At 44.4% G+C, this 22,820-nt stretch overlaps 1 protein-coding gene and 1 long non-coding RNA gene across 5 annotated transcripts; one reads left to right on the top strand and one right to left on the bottom strand.

The window, feature by feature from the left end:
• Positions 1-779: 779 nt before the first annotated feature.
• On the bottom strand, positions 780-8,476 carry LOC129737400 (uncharacterized). Of its 3 annotated transcripts, none has more exons than XR_008735189.1 (3): positions 7,510-8,476; positions 4,193-4,354; positions 780-1,228 (listed from the first exon to the last, which is right to left on the bottom strand). It is a non-coding gene; the product is annotated as an uncharacterized LOC129737400 (long non-coding RNA). The 3 variants fall into 3 exon arrangements; XR_008735188.1 differs by having other exon boundaries at positions 4,189-4,354; XR_008735186.1 differs by lacking the exons at positions 4,193-4,354; positions 7,510-8,476 and adding an exon at positions 3,998-4,182.
• Positions 8,477-10,225: 1,749 nt separating this feature from the next.
• Positions 10,226-18,226, top strand: CD8A (CD8 subunit alpha). Of its 2 annotated transcripts, none has more exons than XM_005446421.4 (7): positions 10,226-10,666; positions 10,749-10,951; positions 11,498-11,866; positions 12,442-12,525; positions 13,033-13,149; positions 14,767-14,797; positions 17,302-18,226. In XM_005446421.4, the coding sequence occupies exons 2-7, from the start codon at positions 10,906-10,908 to the stop codon at positions 17,354-17,356; spliced, it is 702 nt and encodes a 233-aa protein (XP_005446478.1). In that variant the 5' UTR covers positions 10,226-10,666; positions 10,749-10,905; the 3' UTR covers positions 17,357-18,226. The 2 variants fall into 2 exon arrangements, with proteins under 2 accessions (XP_005446478.1, XP_055583107.1); XM_055727132.1 differs by having other exon boundaries at positions 10,789-10,951.
• Positions 18,227-22,820: the final 4,594 nt, after the last annotated feature.

Raw genomic sequence — 22,820 nt, forward strand, 5'->3', positions numbered from 1 at the left:
ACGCAACCCTTTTGAAACTGCCCATGGGCAAAGGTTTATTCTTTCAAAAACAGAGCTTTTTCCCTCTGCCCGCAGCTGCTTTTGAAATCCCAGTTCCATTTTCCCTGGTTGAGGCATCCTGACCTTAACATCCATATCTGCTTCACCTCTCGGCCAGCACAGGAGATGGCCTCCCGTGGGCAAGCAGCCAGGGACAGGTTTTGGCAGAAAGAGGCAGGCTGCAACAGCCCCATCCTCCTCTCCCCTGGGAAGGGGAGCAGCCTAGGGGATAACCCTGCCCAGTCTGCTCCTCCTCCCTCCATCCCCATGCTCAGGCCATCCCCACAGTGTCCAACCCTCACTGAATCCCCCCCGCCCCCTACCCCGGCCCCGACACCACTGTCTTGCATTGATCAACTTCAGCCACCGCATTATCCAAAGTCCAATAACACCCATTCAAAGTATGGGCTTTTATCCCTCCGCCTGCCCGTGAATAACTGTAACAGGCAGCAAAGGATTTCTCAATATCCAAATTCCCCGATTTGGTTTCATTTTTCCTTTGTAATTTGAAAAAAACCCCTAAACCACATCATCTGTGTGCAGTAAAACCAGAAGAGAACAGCAGCAGTTAAGGATGCTGCTGCCCTGTTGAAACACAGGCTTGGGCAGTTTACCAATAGAAATTATTATAGGCATTACTACAGTTTTTCATCATCAACAAGGTGTTTTAAGAGAGTAAACTTCAGAGAGATCTTAGCAGCAGGTTTCACAACTCCGAGAGCCAGTGGAAAAAAATCACCTCCATTTCATGGATTTATTTTTTTTTCCCAGAGCATATATAAAGAAATAGAAACACTAATAAAAAAAATGCTTTTATGTCTGAGAAAATTAGCCCATCCCCTGATACTGCAACTTCTTTGGTTTTCTTCCCTACCTCATCACTGTGCTGAAGCACAATGACGATACCAGCCAAGACTCAGTGACATAGTGTTTTGGCATGTAGGACAGAAGGGATGCTTCCATCATGAAAACTAATGGGAAAATATTTCTGTGCATCTCTGCTAATGGCATGGTGCCTGCATCCACAGAGGGAGAGATACGGGCAACACCAGTGCATGTCACAGTGTCACCCCAGCCACAGTGTCCTGGCAAATGAGTCCCTAATTTATTCCTCATTCCTTCTGAGGATGGACCAGCCTTCTCCCAGCTGCCATGTCAGCTTCCTCCCCGCAGCAAGGAGCATCCATACCTAGAAGGGAAAATAATGGGATTTTATATATAATCCCAAACGCTGACATCAGCAGTAAATAAACGATATCATTTAAATGACAAAAGGAGACGCTGCAAAAAACTGGACAAAGACAAAAGGCTTTAGGACAAGGTGGGTTTTACAGGTCTATGGGTTTAAGTACAAAGCATCACCTATGTGGTGCCCACCCCTGCAAACCATCGGGCAAGGAATTGTAAAAGAGGTCAAAATTTACATGTCACAATAATCCTGTTGTTGTTGTTACTATATTATTATTATCTTACATCTATATTTATATTCTGTATGAACATCTTATAAAAAATACTATAGTTATTCTTACAATAAATTGCGTGCATCTCTTGAAAGCATTAAAATTTTCAAAGGACAGAGAGCAGAGCAGGAATACAGGTATTTCAGGCACTGCAGTGAATAGTCTTCATGTTTATGTAAAACTTAGGTAAATGGATAAAAAGAAAATTGTCAGTCTTTCCAGAATATCTGTTACTGATCTAATATTGGCAGTGCTCAATTTTTCTTTACTCTTTTAAGCCACCCAGTCATTTTTAGGTGGATAGTTTGTGGTTTTATATAACAAACAAGTAAATTAGATCAGGTGCAGTTGAAAACATTAAATTGAAAACAAGGTAGTGACATGAAAGCAGAAGTTGTATCTGGTTTTAAAGCTCCAAATATATAAAAAAACCCCTATTTTGCAGAGTCATAAACACAGCTGAGTTGGGCATGCTAACAAAGAAAGGATGAATAACATCTATTAAATTATTAAACTTGAAATCCATGCAAAGGGAAAGGAGATACATATATCCATGGGTGCCGTTTAAATTCTTTCCTATTTATCCTTGGCCAGAACAGCTCCGTGAATGGTAGCTGCTGATTAAATATATCCTCCTGGCAGGAAAAATGGATTCACAGCAGGACTTCTAAGTATGCAGATCAGACCTGTTCAATGGAAATTTCAAAATATCTTTCTGCCACTATATAAAACCAGATAGATCCCAAAAGCTATTAAAAAAAAAAAATATCCTGATTTTAACTTGCTTCTCCTGAACCCCATTACTGCACAGGCGTAGCCCTACACACACACATCCAAGCAGGCGCATGGAAAATTCTCCTCCCTGTCTTTCAGAAGCATCCAATGCACAAAAGCCCTCCTCCACCCAGCACACCCCAGCTATTCTGCTATTCCATATATCAAATAATGTACAGGAGCCTTAAATATAGAAATATTGTAATTATTTATATTGACAATTTTCTAGCTATATATTATTATATACAGTTATACTATAACTTATGTATTACAGTTAACTGCATTATATATAATTCATTCAATATAGTTATATTTAAATATATTATATATAAACATATTGCAGATATTAATTTTCTATATTGTGTGTTGTATATTATATATAGCTATATATGTGTTATTATATATATTGACAGTTACATAGATTGACAGAAACCCATAGAAGAAATACACCGGGGAACAAAAAACTGTCTTCAGGCAGCCTAAATCCTTCTTGCCCATATTTCCCTGGACTTCGACATTCAATGAACTAAAAATAGTAATGTATTAAGTTTCTGGTTCAATAAACCAGAAAGAATTTCTTTAATATTATTATAATTTGTATTTCATAGTATTTCTGGTTGTTAAATAAAATATTTGCTGAAATAACATATTTGTGTATATCAATTTATCTATATTGCATGCACTCAGAGTGAGATCTGCAGCTGCCGTGGAATTATATACAAATATTTGTTATTCCAGCATTCATTTAACTGAAACATGTATCAGACCAAATTAAAAATCAATTTGTATAAGGTTTGCATTTTGCTTCTCTATCACCTTGCTATGGGAAAGCTTACTCTGAGCTCATACACCAGTGGTTCTTTCACATGAAACAAAATTCTCCCCTTGCTGTAACACTTGCAACACGTGGGAGGTTTAATATTCCCCCCCCATGCCATTAATTTCTTCTGCTAAAGTTCAACTTCTCACTTAGCCTTTAAGATATACACATGTATGAAGGGGAACTGCACCACACTCGTAAGCAGGGGAACACCATTATGACTATTTGCACTTTCTGATCTAGCAAATAAATTAAAACCACATGTGAAACACTCCAAAAAATCCCAATGATGGCATCAGTCCAGAATTTTTTCTCTGCCGGTAGAACATATCTATGTGCTGTTACAATGGGAATCTCACACAACCAACTTATTTAGTTCATTTAACATAAAACCAAAAAAAAAAACCCTGAGACGAGTCACGCATGGAAAGCAGCTGGTAGCCAATATGAAAAGGAAACCTGCTCAGATGGTAAAGCCCTCTCCACCCTCCCTGAAAAGCTCCTTGAAGGGGTTGGGAGCCCTCAGGCAGCCAGGCTGATGCAGGCAGCACCCATGAGCTTGTTTCCTTGTCTTTTTTTGAGTCAGTCTAAATTTCATCTCTCCCAAACTGCACTGAACCTCTGCATCACACAGCACAAAATCCAGTCCTGCAGAAATCTTGGGCATCTGCAGGCAAAGTTTTGCAACGTGGAGTATTTCAAAGGCTTGAGCTTTGCCAGGGAACACCTAAATACGCCTGCTTTCCCCAAGGAAAGCATGGGAAGCGATGGATGCCTCCAAAGCAAAGCGATGAGCCCACAAGCTGATGCCAACCACCAGTACCCTGTCTTCTGCAATCAGCCCCACGTCCTGTCCTACCCCATGCCTTCCGCCACCCTGCAGGCACAACAGAGCAAACCTTACCCTGCCCAAGGTGAAATCCACATTGATTTTTCTGCTCTTTTTCTCTGCTTGTGGTTAAAACCTTCAGCAGGGAGGCTGAGCACCAAGATACGGGGTGCAGCCAACCTCCCTCCCCACACGGCTGGGCAGGGAGGAGGAGAGCTGTGGCTTAGGAGGCGTCTCTGTCCCCAGAGCTACACGTGTGAACTCACCCACCATGTATCCTGTCACTCCCAGCGCAGGTGGCTGGGGCTGCAGGCTGCGCAGGCAGCATGAAATGCAGCACAAAACCTCCATGTTGGGCAGCTGCCTCCGGGGACAGGCAGGGCATCCTTGGGGGAGCAGGGTGCGCGCTGCTCTTGCACGGTACAGCATGACCTGTGGCACAAAGCACAGTTAGGTCCCACCATGTTTGACGTCTCTTCAGGCACTACCACGGGAGGAGATGCTGGGCTGCTGGGGGCCCTGCAGCCAGCTTGCAGGCAGGATCACAGGCAGAACCACTGCTGCTCTTCAGCAAAACTCAAGGTGCAATCATTGTCCAACATAAACACAAGGTAAACTCACCAGCTGATGGGAGAGGTGCTGGGCTGTGCCAACACCCAGCTACAGGGCTTCAAAACATAATGCCTTAACATCAACACCAAATGCAAAATTCCAGTTGGGATATTTCCTATCGCTCTCTCCAAAAAAATTGAGACAAAATATTCCTGGGGGCTGGGATTGTATATGCCTGCCCTAAGCAACAGCTGCAAATGACACTGCTGTTATTAAAATAGATCTCTCAAGACATCTCTATGCAGGAGGAAACGAACCAGGCGGTAGAACAGCCATTACTAAAATACATGACTTTCCTCAGGTCGTTTTTAGTCTGACTCACCCGCCACTACCATAGCCAGGACAATTTTTATATGACTTAGAAATGTGGGTCATATCCCACTGCACAGAGGCCAAGCTGCCAGCCCCAAGGAGATGCTGGGGGAAGGCAGTTGTCACCATGCAAATTCCCCTGGTCCCCAAACCTGGGTCTCTTCTCACCTCCCCAAAACTGGGACACAAACTGAGCTAGTTGGCTGGGGTCAAACACCTTTCCTGGCCATCATCCCTCTTCCAAGACGCATCCAGGGTAACCTGGACTGTAAACAGTCATCTGGGTGGGCCTTTGCTCTGAATCAAATCAGCCATTTTTATATTCTTAACTTTATTCCTTATTTTACAACAAGCCAGGACAAGGTTTCCTTGCGTGCATCACTGCACCAGCTCCAAATTTCACCTGCCCCTGTACTGCCCATTCTCTGAAAGACCCTTCTGCAGTTCTATATTTACAATACATAAATGCAAATACATTAATGTGCATTAAAACAAAAGTTTGCAGGATATGTTTTAAACATGAATTGCTATATGGCTACTGAGAGCAACACTCACAGATGGGGTGGGAGTGGTACTTCTAGAACAGCTATGGAAAGAGTAATCACACACGTCTCTTCACAGTAATGGTGGGGATCATGTTGTTAAACTGGATTTACCGTGCTTTGTTGATGATGGGAGAGCATTAAATCAGCTGCTGCTTTTTGATGCAGCCACTTCTGCCCTTTGCCTCTTTTAAACAAGGTATCATGGCTTAGGGTTGCATCTTACCAGTCTGATTCTACAGTGAGCATCGTGTTTTTTTTCAAGTAAACAATAAATCAGGAAAAAATAAGTACAACCCAGGCAACGCTATTAAAGGGATCACAAAATAGACCAAGCAAGTAATCTCAAGCAAGCCACAGGTTTCCATACTGCCAGCACTGTCAGCAGGAGGGGTTGATAAACCAAAATAGGAACACTTCCTCCATCCCACCAGCTGTAACCAATGTCAGAAGTTCCCTCTCAAATATGTTAACAATAAAAATGTACAGCAATACCCTGGTCTTGAAAAGTCCTCCTGTACCACACAGATGGGTCCAGAAATCCCTGCAGTATGTTGACCAGACTTTCCTGCCCAAGGTCTTCAGGGGAGAAGGTCAGCATGCAGCGAGGAAGGGCACCACACATGACAAGACTGGATAGATGGAGGCAGGAGAAAGTCAGCTCCCTGGGCTGTGGGGATAACACCGAGACTATGAGACCCTGGAAGGAAGCTGAACTAGGAGGACAAATACCAAGTAGTGCCTCAAATGCAACAGAAATTTGATCATGGGCATGGGAAATGAGGTAATGAGCCCAGTTCAATAATTAAAAGACTTCCCAAACTGCTATTCAGACAAAAAAATGACGCAGTAAAGCTATACAGATAATTTCCCTTTTCTGAATGAAAGTCTCTGTTCAGCGTCAGAAAAGAGGAAGCCTTTCTGCAGGTCTGGGCTGAATCTCTGTGGTATTTAGGAGACTGGACCTGCAGAAAACCAACCTGTCCACTGCTAACTCCAGCTGGGGCACTTAGAGTGTAAGCTGTCACCTGTTCACAAAAGATGCCACCACGGAATGCCGATCCACCAAATGTCTGCACAAACAAGCTACGCAGCACCAAGAGACAAGGCGTGGAACAACTGTACAAGGAAAACTTGTAACACATTCAGGTCTCTGTTTATCAGACTCTCAGTACCAACAAGCATGGAGAATACAGCGATTTCCAACCCAGTGACCTGGTTAGAGGTCTACACCACCGAGGGGTGAGAGCACCGGAGTGTTTGTGGTTTGCATACTGTTATTTTAAGGTACGTGATGTTCACAACTGAGACTACTCAGAAGAGAGGGAAGTATTGACCACTGAATTGGAAACATTGCTGCAGTGGAAAAATAGTGTGTGAGGGTATCTGGTGCATGACAGTTGTGCTTGACATTCTACAAACTCCTTCAGGTCTGCAACTTTGCAAGGCAAAGGGAGGCAGCATGCTGCTCATAAACCACAACTTCATTTCACACCGGAAGCTTTGTACACTACAGTCACAACATTTTTTTCCTCTATTTGAAACAAAAGTTCATGATTTGTAACAAATTTTTTAAATCTCCTTGAAAACTTTCCATTCCTCCTTACAAAAAGAGATCCTTCAAAGGTTAACAACAGAACGAATCAGCAATGCTGAAGCAAACACAACCCAGTGTCACCCCCCCCGAGTTACCATCACTGATCACTTGCAGGGATGAAGCAGCATCTGCTCATCAGCAGCATGATGCTACACATCAAGTCCTAGAAGGAGATACCATGGGCAACAGAACAACAGACTGAGAGAACAGTCATTTTGATGCTCCTCTTGTGTCTGCCAACCATCACAGCGTAACTCCCATGTCCTGAGATGCGCTCCCACTGCCAGTCACGCATACTGTGAGACATCCATGCGATGTCTGATATTACCATACCAAGAAGCCAAAGAGTTTCTTACCAACATGAAAAAGTCACTGAGGTCCTTCCACAAAGTGACTAAGAAATCAATCATACCTGAAACACAGCATCTCCTCCTGCTCTGATGCCCCAGGCTTCCGCTCGTTTCCCACATCTTCCCTGGTAAATGGATGTAAGCAAGCACAGAGAAAAGTAATCCTAAACTCACGTCCTGCCAAGCCCCAGCCAAAACAGGTAGACCCTTCTTTGTCTCTTCCCTGCATGATGATTTTGTCTCTTCTCTCCTTGCACCTGTCTCCTGCTTAATTATTTGACACTGATTAAATACAGATCTAGGCTGGTCTTAGTATATAAAGATAAAACTCAGTCACAAGCACCTTAGGCAGGAGTTCACCAGCAGAGCCCTGCAACCTTAGCTAAAGTAAAATGAAACTTATTGGTAGGTTTGGGGAAAAAAAGAAATGACCTTCTACCATCTAACCAACCTCCTGTCTGGTCTTCTGACATCTTTTACATGATGCTCTGCAGAACTAACTGCTTGTCTGAGGGTTTTCTTCTTCCTTACTCATACCGTAACTGTGGTACTACTACAGAAATTACTAACAAACCATGTCATTAATGCTAGTGTTTCACTGATTTGACTTCGGTTCTCAGTCTAACAACAAGTCTATTGCAAAATATCATCCGGAGGACAAATTGCCAAACCAGAGTATACTAAAAATCAAAGAGATTCCTTAATTAATCTGATTAACACCTACTCCTCCCAGTTCTGGAGTAGGTCATCAGGGTAAAACTTACATATACTGATCTAAATTATTTATACAAGTGTTGACTTTAAATGAGAGCTTTTCCTGGAGGTCTCACTTGTGCCTGCAGTTTTTCATAATCAAATAATTGCCATTGCAACTGGCTTAGTTTTTCTCATTTGATACTATGCAAAATAGAAACAGCTCTGTGCTAAGCAGTACCTAAACACAGAAGCCGGGGCGGGGGGAAGATCCCTGCCCCAGCTGATTTCTTATTTAGCAGACACGAGATGGGGGCACAAGAATTTCACCTGATCGCACCCTGACATCTCCACCGGAGCTACTCCCCTGGTTTCCCCTCTGACCAGCAGAGTGTGCCCATACTGAAGAGATGCGGGACAGCCCGCTTGGCAGCTACATCTCTGCTGACAACAAGCTTTTGTCTCACCTGGAAAGTATATATTCATTAGCAGTTTACTGCAGGCAGCAGAAAGGAACAGCTTCCCCTGAAGCCACGACCTGTGGCTCCCCAAATGTCCAACCCCAGCACAACAGGCAAGCGTCAGAAAAGACGTGTTAATGGAATCTCTCGTGTAGTGGTGAGTCACAAAGCGCTTCAGCAAATAAAAGTATGAAGAGAAAAAAAGAAACCTCTGAATGGTGACGCAGGGTCTGAACATGACAAAGCAAATGTTAGCCTTGCATAAAACCCAGACTAATCCATGAGCCATGAGGACCAAGATCCAGGACACCTCTACACCCAGCAGAGGAATCTCTGGGTTCCAGTTTGGTACCCAGGACTGAGTCCTAATAAAATTTACCATTAAACAGAGGCAAGAGAGAAGTAAGATGTCCCTACTATGAAAGACAATAGCCCTTTCCTGGATGATCCTTTAATTGTATAGGTTCTCCCAGCGCATCCACCACCACATCTCTAAGGACATGTACTACATGCTGTAACTAAGCATCCATGCTCTACAGCAGAGTGAGAGCTTAGTCCTGGCAAACATTTAATTCATCCTCATTTGCCAGCATGTCCACTTCCATTTCAACCACGCTGAAAAATGGGAATAGGGAATTTTCCTACTTTGGTCTCAGGAGGGTTGTGCTTTTGAAAATGCTTTTGAAATGTCACTTGCTGGTGCTGAGTTGTGATACTTGTGATAGTTGTGGTACTAGCGATAGAAGTGTGGGGGCACACACAACAACCCCAAGGGATGGCAGGAACCAGCTCACTTCAGCATCTCAGAAAACACGAGACTCAACTGCAGTCATCTACAAGGCAGGCACATAGTTCCAGTTCCTTGTCCACGTTCCTCCATGAGCCCGTGAAGACAGGCGCTTCCCAGGAGCAGCTTGTCCCATCATAAAGGGAGGATGAATTCTACTTAGGATAAGGAGAATAAACTGCCCACTGAAACCAGCAGGAGCCTACAGAAGTAGCAATCACTTGATGTCTCATCTGGACATAGCTGCAGTGTGAAGAGGTGACATGTAGCTCAAGACAGATGTTCACATTTCCTTGACAGGATTCTGAGACCCTGCCTCTTGTAACGTTATTTAACTGACGAAACCTATTTGCTCTTTATTTTGACAAAATCTGCTCTGTTTCAGGGAGATATCACAAGTCTTCCAGCCTCATGAAAGTACGAATTTCACACATCTCAGTGGGCCTAACAGCAGCTTTCCTCACTCACCAACATGCTCTGATGCCCAGTGAAATAAACCAGATCCTGAGCCATTTTCCATCACTCATCTCTAAGCAGCAGCCACAACAGTAACAGCATCAAAGTCAGCAGCACCTGGTTTCTGACATGCACAGGACAAGGGGGCTTTCTTTGCAAAGGAGTAAGAGAGAAATACCTAGCACAGGAAAACAATCAACAGGAAAGCCAGGGACTGCCAAACAAAGAAATAAATAACACACCATCCCAGCCCTTCACAGTCTGGTGAAACTGGTGCTATTGTATGTGCAAAGGTCCAGGAAACATCGCCCATACCCATGTGTCAGTGGTCACCTGGAGGCAGCGGCGAGGGCCCTCTCCATTAAAGCATACAAGGGCTTTTTTTGGCAGGGCGGAAGACGCTGTGGTTAGAGAAGAAAACCACAAGATGTAAAAAACCCCAAAAGAATGCATACCTCTGGGGCATGGGGCTTTCTCAGTGGGTTTCAGATCACAGACCACCTGCCTTGCACAAAGAGGCTTTTGCAGAGCAATTACAAAGAACAGCAAAGAACAATTGAGCACCTGAAGAATTCGGCTGCATGTCAGCAACGTTTGTGCTTGGAGATAAATAACATGTATGGATATGTGTTATGAAACGCCCATGTCCTGCTGGCTGGCTAACAAAATACAGCGTGCTCTGCCATTTGCACAAGAGCCTTTGAACGCACGCAAGCAAAGGCAGCAGAATCCCTGCCAAGCAGCACAACCTGGGGCCTGCAGCCAAAGCACAGGGCTTGTCCATGACTTCTGCAGAGCTGGAGCCGCTGTGATCCCCCCACATGCTGGGAGACGGCAGATTGCGGTGGCTGATCCTACCTCAGGCACGAGCATCGCCAGTCAATCCCCAGCAAAGTCATCAAGGCAAAAATCCTTGACAGACCGTTAAGAACAGGTAACAATCAATGAGCCCAAATTCTGGGCTAGAACTGAATTTTTTCAGAAATCTTTTTTTTTTCCTCCTCGTTTTGTCACAGATGCTGTGACATGTGTGTCAAAATCACCTCTTTACCCAAGAGGGTCCCGGATGACATCACATCCTCTCCGAAGAGCAACGCAGCCTCCCAAGTCAAGTGAGGAAGATCAGCTCTGCTCCGCTACACCATCCCCAAGGACAGCCACCCCTAGGAGGAGATGACTGGGTCTCCTGCGCTGCTCCTTCTGCTCACTCTGGGGCTCTGTGAGTATGGATATGGGATTGTGCATCACCTTCACTGGGAGGGGCACGGAGACTCCTTCACCAAACCCAAGAAAACGGGACTAAATAGTTCAAGGGAAAATGAAAAGCAAACCAAAAAGGCTCGCTTTGAGGTTTACTCTGTAACTGTGGGGATAAAGGCAGCATGGCCCCAGCCAGCATAGGGAAGCCAGAGGGGTGGCTGCAGCATCACATGCCCCGGGAAGGGAGCCTGGTCAGAGAAGTGGTTCTGGAGGGGAGGAGGAAGGGGGAAAACAGGGGGTTTAGCAGTCTGTGTTTTCAGGGAGTCACTTCAAGTAATCTGAGAAGGGGTATCAGCCCTGAGAAGGCAGCTGAAAGGGCAGTGCCCACCTTTAAAGCCCAGGTGGCTGATTGCCAAGCACCCCACACACACCGTCCCAGCAAGGACTCCAACAGCACAGTCCTCCCTCTGTATTTGACCTCACACCTTGTGGACAGGGAATGAGGTGTGCCTGGAGGGGATGCGGCTCGTCCCAAGCGGTTTCTGCAAGGATTTCTCTCCCACAGGCTGCCCCAGGATCCATGGCCACAGGTACCAGATGACAGCCACATTTCGCAACAGCAGAACCACACACCCCCAGGTGGGACAGCGGCTGGAGCTGGAGTGTCAGACCACCAGGGATGACGGTAGCATATTCTGGATCCACCAGGACAAGGGTGGGACCCTTCACTTCATCGTCTTCACCTCTTCCCTGAGTCAGAACAACTTCAAGGGGAACACACCGATATCCACACGCTTCGAGGCAAAGAAATACGGCAAGTCCCACCATTTGGTAGTGAAGTCTTTCTCGCCACAGGATGAGGGAAACTATTTCTGCCTCATGAACATCAACAGAGTGCTGTACTTCAGCCCTCCCCTGCCTGTCCTCTTGCCAGGTCAGCAACACCTCCACCCAACTTTGCTTAGCTCTGCCAAAATGCCCAGGACCTCTTACCCCTGCCTTTTTTAATCACTGCCCTCTCCCACAAACCCCATTTTCCCTGCTTGCTTGCACGAGGCATCTTGTGACCAATGTACCAGTCCTCCTGCCAGAGGCTCCTGCCTTGCCCTCCCTTCTCATGGTATTGCTCCTGCCCAAAGACAACGATGATCAGGCAGACCCAGCATTACCTCCCCAGCCCCACTTCCCCAACCCATTCACAGCTTTGAAGGGATAAGACTAAAGCGGAGTACACCACCACCTCCTCCTTCCTCACCTCACATAGGTCCCAAAAGTCCTACCAACCTCAGGGAACTTGGGCTTTCTGAGGATGGTGGCAGCTCCTTACTGGGTCATGGGAGACCCTCTCTGGGGGAGTCACCGTCCAAAACGGGTTCTGTGAAGTCCCCTCCGACCTGAGCCCTATGCTGGCCACAGCAGCAGCTGTGCCCTGGCAGGGATAGGAGGGCAGAAAAGCACTATTTTATTGTATTACCCTATATGCTGTATTCATCTTATTTTCACTTATAGTTGTCACCACCATCACCACCGTGGCACCCACCACCCAGCACAACATCACCGAGAAGGACCCCTGCCTGAAGACCCGGGATCCAGGTAGCCGAGCTGCAGGGAGGGAGAAGGAAATTGCTGGGCTCTGGTCCACTGATACCGAGGGGGATCCTGCAGGCATTTTCAGATGGGGAAGGGGGAGCGAGAATCCTTTCTCAGAAGGAATAAATTCCAGTGCTTCATCCCACGTAGGGAAGGCTAAGGATGATGTAAAAAGGACGAGCACGCCTCACATGTGGCCGCACTGGGGAGAGGTGGAGGAAAGACAGACAGAGCCTGGGGGGCTGGGGCTGGTTTTATCCTCGGCGGGGGACACGAGAAAACTTTTGGCTACTTGTGCTCCCTCAAGTCCCCAGGAAACTGCCGAGAGCAGCAGCACTAACAGGGATGGATGCTGCGCTTCCAGGCATCGCTGGTGGGGTAAGAGGAAGCCCTCTGCTACACCACCATTCTCACTGAGCACCAGCGGGCAGGTCCCTTGGCTCCAGCAGAGCTGGCTGTAACATCAGCTGCGAGCACCTGGTGGACCTTTCCTCTTTTCTGTTCCTGCAGAGACCAGCAAGGAGAAAGATCTGAATTTCCTCTGTGACATCTTCATCTGGGTTCCCTTAGCAGGCACTTGCCTCCTGCTCCTCATTGCCCTGGCAGTCACCATCGCTCTGTGTCAACGTAAGAACATTAAGACTCACCCATAAAACCTGTAGATATTCCTCCAGCCTGAAACCGCAGCCCTGTCCTTCAGGGGAATGGATCTTCTAGCTAACCCCTTTACGTAAGCATCAGATGAGCAGGACACGGTCAGTGCAAGAGGACCACTGTTAATATCAGCCTCTGTAGTTTCCTCAGCAGCAGGCTTAGGCCGAGAAATAATTATCCACTCAGAATCATACAATCACTTAGGTTGGAAAAGACCTTTAAGGAAGAAAAAGAGATTATAAATAGAGAAAACTTGGCTCTACCAGCCTTGACTTGCTGCATCAGAGGCCAAAAGTACCAGAACCTAAAAGACTGTGACAAAATAGGGCAAACATGCTCCAGCATGGGGCTTGCAGATCCAAACGCTGAGACTCCCATTACCAGCTCGGGCTGTAACCATACTAGCAGCTTAATTACACAGGTTCAGGGACTGCTATGGTTAAAGCAGTAATGCAGTTAATCTCTGGGTAGGCAAAAGTCCCTTGGTGAAATTTCATGTTTGAAATGTCTTTAAGTCAGCTTGAGCAAGCAGTGAGTACAAATGCATTTAAATCAATTTAATGCTCACTGGAATCAGTTTAACTTTCTGATACCTCCAGAAGTTACACTGATTTCATTAACCCAGCTCAGCTCATTTGCCCAGAACACCAAAGAGTTTTACTGTTGAATTAACCTAACTAAAGGCTTGCCTACCCCACATCCTGGAGCTGATGTGAATTTACCAGCTAATCCAGTTAAAAAAAAAAAATAATAATAGTAGTATGATTTTTCAGCAGTCCTCAGCCCTGAAAAATCACCATGGTCTACAGCGATAGGAAGGAATATGTGACAAAACATTGATGAGCCACAGCCAGAAATCAGCCTACTTGAGGGAAATAGCTGATGATGCCGCAGAACGCCCAGCCTTGGTCCAAATTCCTTCTGAAGTCATCAGAAGCCAAGAGACCTTCACATGCACTGGGATTCTCTGGTGACCTGCAACATCATTATCCTGCAAACACCGCTCAGTGACTTATTTCTGTCTTTTAATGTTGATGTCAATGACCACTGAAAAGCCGTTAGCTGCAATTAATCTCTGCTGCAGCAGACAGCCTGAGCCCTTAAGGACAGATTTTTATCTTGTGCTAAAATTAACAGGTGGACATTGTATTTTGCCAAATACATCCCAAAGTAACAACATAGATATAAAATGGGGAAGAGTATCGTTCAACTTGGTTGCATGCTGCACAGCTTCATCACCACTCGCCTGTTGTAGCAATTAATTGCTGCCAGTGGATTTTCAGCAACATACTGAAGTCAGTTGAGACAGCAAAAAAAAATATAACACAGTCAGTGGTCCCAGGCTGACCCTGCTGCTGTTACCCACAGGAACATTTAATTCATGAAAACGCTTCAGTAGACTGCTGGGGAAACGTGAGCTGCAGCATCGCCCTCTTGCGTGGCTTTCCTCAAAAATAAACTTGATTTACCTATTATTACTCTTAAAGATAGCAAGTTGCTAGGGAATGCCAGCCCTACCTCACTGCAGTGTTTCTTCACTGACCTCTGACTTGGTATCTTAGAACTAAAACATTTTCTATTTTATTTTAGAAACCAGAAGACGGAGATGCAGATGTAAAAGGTTAGTGACAAATGTTGACAATTCTCTTTTAAACATGACAGCATCTCACCTTCAAGCAATAAAGCAGGCAGGTGCCAAAAGTGACCTAAAAATTCTTCATCTGTACTCAGTGGATGGGAGGGGACTGTGTAATAAATTAAGGGCAAAAAAAGAGTGAGGAGATTCTCTTCTCCTGTGTTTGTTTTTTTAATGTTAATTCAAATCAGTGAGCACTGACACCACAGTAGATACTAAAAAGAGAGGTGTTTGTCACAGACTAAAAAAACTTTGTGCATCACCCAACACTATGACTAACCACGTTTGTGTGCTTCTCCAACTTGAGCCTGGGGGTGGTTGTATTTCATCCCTTCCCCTTCCTAAACGGTTCATTCGATTTCATCACTGGGCCTTCACGTTGTGCCCACTGATTAGATGCAAGTTAAGGCATCCCAAATCCCCCTCTGCATAATTTTGGACCAACATCACCGTGGCTTTATAACTCTATTACCCCAACAGGCACTAAGTAACAGGAGCAGAGGCTGACGCAGCCTTGGACAATTTTCCTGAGAAACAGCAGTGCAGATATGTATAGCTTTAGAGTTAACTACTTTCTAGAGCAGACAGGAACCCTTTTTTTTAATGCTTTCCCTTCTGCCTCCCCAACCCACCAATCACCCTGAGTCACCAGGAAAACACTTGCAGAACAAGAACTGCACTTTGCCAGTTTGCAAGAAGAAATCCTTTTGCCTGCTGCTAACATGCATTTTGCTTCAGTAAATCGACCCTCCCTGCAGCAGGTTCCTTCACCTCACCTGCTCTGCAGAAAACCGCTTCTGCAGTTTTGCAAGCCCTGTGCTGACAGTGCACCCTAGGGCTAGTGGCAAGAGTGCTCCAGCACCAAAAACCCCAGTACTGCTCAGGCCAGGCCAGCACTTGGAGTCATAGAGTAGTTTAGGTTGGAAACCTTCTCCAGTGCTTGATAGCCCTTTTGGCAAAGACGTTTTTCCTAATATCCAATCTACACCTCCCCTTGGAAAAGCTGGGTTGCAAGAAAGTTTGGAACAGTGTGTTCACACCTCTGGAGGAGGAAGCCGCCTTTTTGCAAATCAAGCATCTTTTAAATGAAATACATTCATGTTCCTTGTTATAATGGGTCTCATGGCAGTAGTTTTTAGTTGTCCAAAATTACAATCACTCAGAAAGAGCCTCCCTCCCCCTACATTAACAGAAAAAGGATCCCCTAGGATTTTATATCCTTTTTAAAGGCAGAACGCAATAGGAATCACTGGCTGAACGGTAACAGTGTTTAACGGCAGAGGCATTGAGTGGCAACGCCTTCTGCCCTTTGGGTTCAGCCTCCCTACGTATGTATCAGAATACAGCTGCACCCCCAGACACGCGCTTTCTTCTGCCTGTCTGAAAAAGGGAGCAGCCTGTCATTTTTAGGATGGGTATTTATTACGTTCAGTGCTCTTCCGATACCCGCCTGGCTTTCCAAGGGCAAAATGATAACAAAGAGCTCTTCTTGCAGCCTTCTTTAGGACTACACTCGCGTTCTTCACTTACCTCAATCCCTGTTGCCAGCCCTGTGCAAAGATGTTTTGTCCCTAAGGGGGGAAATAAAAAAAAATAAAACAACAAAAAAACACACGGCACAGCTCTTCAATTTTGTGCCGATGGAGTGGCTGGGTTACAAGTGCCTCAAGAAATCATCTCGTCAAGGACAGCTTTCCTTCGGCTGCACTAACATGACAGGGCTCTGGTTTAAGCAATTGTTGCATATTTAAGCTTTCCTTTAGAGAGGAAGTCCCTGCTGCTCTGAGCAGTTCCTGCCTATTGAAATGAAGCTCTTTGGAAGTTAATAGTGCAATTCACTCAATTAAAGAGCGCCTGAGGATCTGGCCTGGGATTCTTGCTGGCAGCTGAAGGATTCATTTTCCACCATAAATTAATCTTGAGTGAAAACGGGTGCCAAGTCTCCAATTCATTAAATCAGCACAAAGCTATCAGTTGCTGGAGACCAGTAACTTCTACTTCTTCAGGAGCACGCTGTCTAGAAAGCCTCCTTTTAAACTCCTGCAGGAAACTGCTTTCCAACAAGAAAAAAAGTCTTTACGAATTGATAACAGCTTCCCCAACTCCAAAAAAAGCCCTGAGCTCTTCTTTCCTCATTCATTTCTGAATGTGGAGAAAGGCTTGATGAGAGGACACGACTGTGCAGAAGCCAGAGGTAAATTCAAAAAAGCCTTTTTTGGGGGGTTGAATTTTTTTGTTTGTTTGTTTTTTAAATAAGTAATATAACAATTGATCACCAGCATATTTTAAGAAAGTCCTACTGGCTGTCACTAGTTGAAATATTAGCAGATCCTTCACTAGCACAGAGGATTTAGGAACACTTTGCAGCCTGGTCTTGGAGGTCCTGGGCTGCAGACCCAGGCTAAATGAGCTGACCAGCAGCCATATGTTAGTTGCCTTCTTGTTCCTTTCACATAAATAAAAAAAAAAAAAAACTTTTCTCTCTTTAGACCTGCAAATGGGAAGCCCAATGTGAAACCTAGCATGCCAAGCCACCATATATAAGCATCTGCACCTTCTGGATCGTCTCCTGGGAGCTGTCACCACATAAGCCCATCACCTATGTTACCTAGAATGCTACTACTTCTCATGCACTCTGCCCTGACAAATTCAAAAAGAAAAAAATGGAGCAGAGACACACAGACAGCAAGCAGGCACTTTTTCTGTGAACTGCACCTGAAGCACAGCTCCTTCCAAAACCTGAGGTTTCCAAATTAATTCCCAAGGCCCTCCTATTCCCACTGACAGGGCTCTGCAGATCAGGCAAAAGAAACCAGTCAATCCTGATGTTGTTGACAGCTGGCAGTGATAAGCTGATGAGAAATAAGGATATTAGCTGTACCCTTGCCCAAGGGTATGTGACATTCTGTCTAAAACACAGACAAAATTTGCATTTCCTACAAAATGACTTACACAAAAATGCCCTCACGTAATACACCCTCTTTTTGTGGTGACACGTATCACTTCGGAGTCCTACAGTTTCATATAATGTTATACAAGGCTGCACTGAGAAGATAAATTGGGATTTAATGAACCTTACCTTTTTGGGTTTTACAGTCCTGGGGACTAACATTTACCTTTTTTCTCTTGCTATCCTTGGTTCTGCTGCTAGCTCCACTTCCACCAATTTCAGCAGGAGTTTTGCCTGCGCAAGAAGGGTGGGATTTTCTGTCTTTCTGGAAGAAATAGCTGAGTGGTAAAAAACAAGTCTTTGTCACTTGCTTTGGTTAAGCAGGATTCGGCATGCTGACCTGGGACATGTGGATTGACTACAATGACTTCTGGGTTTTCAGCTCTGTATTTGATGTAAATATTTCCTTACTACATTTGCAAATTGGGTACAGAGTGAAAAATAAAACAATGTTTCTAGTCAGACTCAATGACATTTCTTTCTTTCTTCAGTTCCTAGACTCAGAAAAGCTACGCTCCTTTGTGAGGGTAATAAATTAGGGTCTGAGGAAGTCTTCAGTAGGGCAAAAGGCAGTGATTTATATAAGAGCCTGAGCTTTAGCATGCCAGAGTTCAGCTTCCAGCTTGCCACAGCCTAAAGTGATCTAAAAGTATCTTCCCAGGGGCTTGCAAGATGGGCCCCATAGCACTCCTCCATCCCAGGGGAGTGCTGTGAAGGTGGCAGAGATAAACACTCCGGAGGTTCTGAGGTATTCTTGCCAAGGGGCTGATAAAAACCTGGGGGGAAAAAGAATGAAAGCAAGCCCTTGCTAGTCTCCTCCTCTGCAAACAAGCTGGGAAGGAGAGAAATTCACAGAGAAACAAAGTTCCTCCAAACTTAGCTTTTTGTAAAACTATGGGTAAAAAAAAAGGGGGGGGGGACGGACCAGAGAAGTATATCTAAACAACAGCAGGCAAATACTGAACTACACATACCTACACACACAATAAAAAAAAATTAACAGAAAAGGCTTAACACTGAAATGTCTGTGAATTCGCAGCCATTAAGAAACACTGAGACACATTCAATCTATTAAGGGTGACCTCGTTCAAACCCCAGGTGCTAAAGCTGGGGAGATGTTAAAGCTGGGGAGAAGTGAGGGTCTTGCCACACCTGCAGTGCCAGACTGCCCCAACACAGTCAGCCTCATCACCAAGGTGCGGCTGCATCTTGACAACACCACAGAATCACATTTTGTTAATAGTGTGTGAAGGAGGTTCTCGACTACGTGGCGAGATGACTGCACTGGCTGCAGGGCCAAAGGCTGGAAGCTGTTACGGGTTTGTAAGAGGCACATGGGAGTCTGAGATACAGAATGACTTTCAAAAAGAAGTGGAAGGAATACATTCGCTCAAAGGTTGGCAGTTACCTAACTGCAGAGTTGCTCACAGCTAATAGTGGAACACCTTAAAACTCTCAGAAGCTGGTGGGCTAAAGGCAAACAACCTGGGAGTTAACACTTACTGGTGGAAAAAGTAAGAGCTGACATACAGTGTAAGCATAATCTCAACCAATAAAGAAAAAAGGCTTCAAGGTGGTCACTGAAAGCCCCATGGAGCTGAGCAAGGCATCAGACACCCCTACAACACAGAGCATCCAGAATCTGTTGCATTTGTTAGACACCTGCTTCTAGTCCCATTCAGTGCTTCACTTACTCAGAAATATTTTCTGAGCAATAAAGAGTTTTGAGGAGTTAAATAAGCTCCAGGTAAATAATACAGCCAAAACAACTCCAGAAGAGCCAACAGCTGTACTGGTCAGTTAAATCACCTTGTCTGTCCACGCCTCTATTTGACAGATGACCTGTCACAGCAAAGACACGTAACCCTCAACCCAGACTCCTCAGACTAATGCTGTGGCACGTTCCACAACTGCTTGGAAGCCACCCCACAGACGCCATACCCTTGCTGCTGTTTCTGCAGCACTCGAGACAGAAAACCAGAGTAAGGCAAGGAAAAAACTACAGAAGTCTCTGAAAGAACAGTAAATAGACACTGAAATATGACCTTCCTATAACAAGGTCTCTTCTGATTCATCGGAAATTAAATTTCTTCGACATGTAGGGGCAGCGTGACCTATCCATCATTGCATTCCCATCCTGAGCCATGCTGAATAAAGTCGTGCATTTTTGCCATGGGAGGCCCACCACATCTGTTTGTGCTCCACGCTCCTGGAAACCTCCTGCATAATTTAGAAACCTTAGAAAATACTGGAATTTACTCTCAGTTCAGGGCGAGGGGGAAAAAACTATCAAACAAAAGACCTGTGTTTGGGTATTTAGTTCCTTCCCCCCACAGGCAAATGTCTCACTGATGATGCTTAAGACTTGGACTGAGACACTGCATCTTTCCCCATCCCTTTGTTCCTTTAGCCAAAGTAAAGGAAAACCCACAGCGGTAACTTGGCATGTAGTGAGAAAGAAGAAACCAAGAGCAGTGTCACTAAGCCCGAAGAAAAACACGAGGCAGATGAAATGCAGGAGAAAAGGGGATATCCATTTCAAAGGCTGAATTCAGGTAAGCTTTGCTCAGCCCAGTCCGGGTCACAGCACCTGCCAGCCTCAGCACCGAGGCTTCTTTCTACTGAGCACTGGAACTGTGCTGTTTGGCTACATTCAAAATAACCCTCCGGGATGTGGAAAAATTCTTAGTTCTAATGCGCAATAGGAACTAGATAAACACTACCAGGGCTTTTACATTTGAATACACAGATACATCTGTCCTGCAAAAACTACAGGTCAGTGTGGTCTGAAAACACCAGTTCCTGCACACCAGCTCAGCAGGACTTGGTAAAAGCTTACAGTACAGCCTGTGAACAACTCCTACTTTCCGTATTTCCCTATAGGACTGCTCCTCTAATGCAAACATGGAATCATAAAGGAATATTAAGTCACTCTTCTCTCATATATTATATATATCTAAAAGAATAGTGGTTTTCTAAAAATGTCTTTTTTTTTTTAGTTTTAATTAAATTCAGAACAGTAATGTAACACTACATTACAGCTTTACTCACTACAGATTGTTGCTGCCACTCATTCTTTTTTCTTCTTGTTCTCAAAGTGCCTTTCCCTACACTGTAGTCTCCTAGTCACACAAGGAAATCACAAGGATTGGGATGGATCAAGGAGCATGAATTCTTTTCCTACTAGAGACAAATCAACCTCTGCAGCGATAAGCACAGAAAGGAAAACAGTACCTTGCCGCAGGCAAACAAACCTTGCAAGGAAAATCTAACCCAAACTTACTGTGTTAAACTTGGCAAGGTGGCTCTTGAGTAGTCACAAACAACTTCAACCTTAAATTTTAGCAGCAGCCATCCTGTAAAATGTTACGAAGAAAGAACGAAAGCCACAAGAGAGAGAAAGGTCTAAGTTAGCAGCGATCAGAAGCACCAACTCATTATTGTAACACAGCTTTTGCTGCGGCTTCTACACACCTTAATTAACCAGACTTATATGACCATACAGTATTTCACTACGGAAACACTGATTTTTAGGAGTGTAGACTGGTTGTTCAGCCATGCCTACTTGCAACAGGTAGTGCTGAAGTCACTGCAGGAAGAAACTTAATTCAAAAATATTTCACAGAGCAGCTGATCATCAAGAGTACTAATGGGAGGTGAGGACACGAGCTTTGTGTTAGTGACCATCACAATACTACGAAAATGATCAATACCTTTTAAGACGAGAAAGGCTATGGACTAGTTTCACTTCCTACCATCTGTCTTTAAAGGTGTGATTATGTTTTAGAATGCAAATCAGACTTGAAACCCCACAAGAACATATCACAACAGTCTTCCCATTTAAGATCTTTACAAACATTAAAACTCAGTCTATTAATACATGTAGAACTAACACTATTAACAAGCTGCTGCTATGGAAGTCATATTTCTAAACATCCATTAGCACCCATAAGCTAAACCAAACCTTTTATATAAATGTGGGCAAAAAGTACTTGGTAATGTACATTGGTCTTAAGCTAACTGGTGCACTTGCAGCTGTAGAGCTGCTGTTCTGACACATTTTGTGAAGAATCAGGGAAGCACCAGTTGCAAGCCCAATGCAGTTTGCAGAAATGACACAGTAATCTGGATGCACACATAAATGTGCTGTCTCTTTACCCTCATTATGCAGCAGTCTCATTAAAAGACACTTGCTGCACAAAAGGACTTAGTTAAAGGCTTCACAATCTGGTCTAAAAGTGTAAGAGACAGAAATCAGACGCCACTGTAGTTTTAAAATCAAATACCTTTTTTTTTTTTTACACTATGGATATTCCAAACCCTGTTAAAGGTACATGTATCAGTTGCTAACTATATCTCAAGTATGAAAACCTCAGAATATTATTCCCTTTTCCTCCTCGAAACACTTTCTCTAGTTACCAGAAGATTATCAGGCAGTAGTAGGAGACAACTTGCATCACCTCAAAGGGCAAACCAGACAGCTGTAAGAACCAACACAGACATGTTTTACAAATGCCCAGCACAATACCCCATTTCTGTACGCACATAACCCCACTCCACATTAAACCACTAGCATCATCTGTTGGTGGAGCTTCAAAACTGCAAGCAATAATTTTTAAGTAAACATACAGCTAGGAAAAGAACTGCAATTCCCTAGTGAAAACAGAGGAGTTTTTGAATTAGCTACGGATCTACAATGCGTGCTACTTAAAAGCAAAACCAAGACCACTCTATAATATAAACATTCTAATACACAAGTTGAATTTGTACCTTATTGCCATTTAATCACTGTGCCATTCTTGTACTCTAAGCAATTGTATTAGAGGCACTATCAACACTGACCAGTGTTTACACCAATGCCAATATACTGGCAGTGTAAAAGAGAAAGAGAGACAGCACTTACACTTCAGGGTGGTTTTCTAGGGCTTTGTTATTACTGTTTTTTGGTTGTTTTTTTTTAAATACTTCATATGCCATTTCATATAAATCTGAAGCATTAAGCAATTCTGCTCCAAAGAAAAGATTAAAAGCAATTTCAGCAAGACTAGGAAACCTACA

The sequence above is a fragment of the Falco cherrug genome, chromosome 1 (assembly GCF_023634085.1).
Source record: "Falco cherrug isolate bFalChe1 chromosome 1, bFalChe1.pri, whole genome shotgun sequence".
In the NCBI taxonomy this organism is placed as follows: Eukaryota; Metazoa; Chordata; class Aves; order Falconiformes; family Falconidae; genus Falco; species Falco cherrug.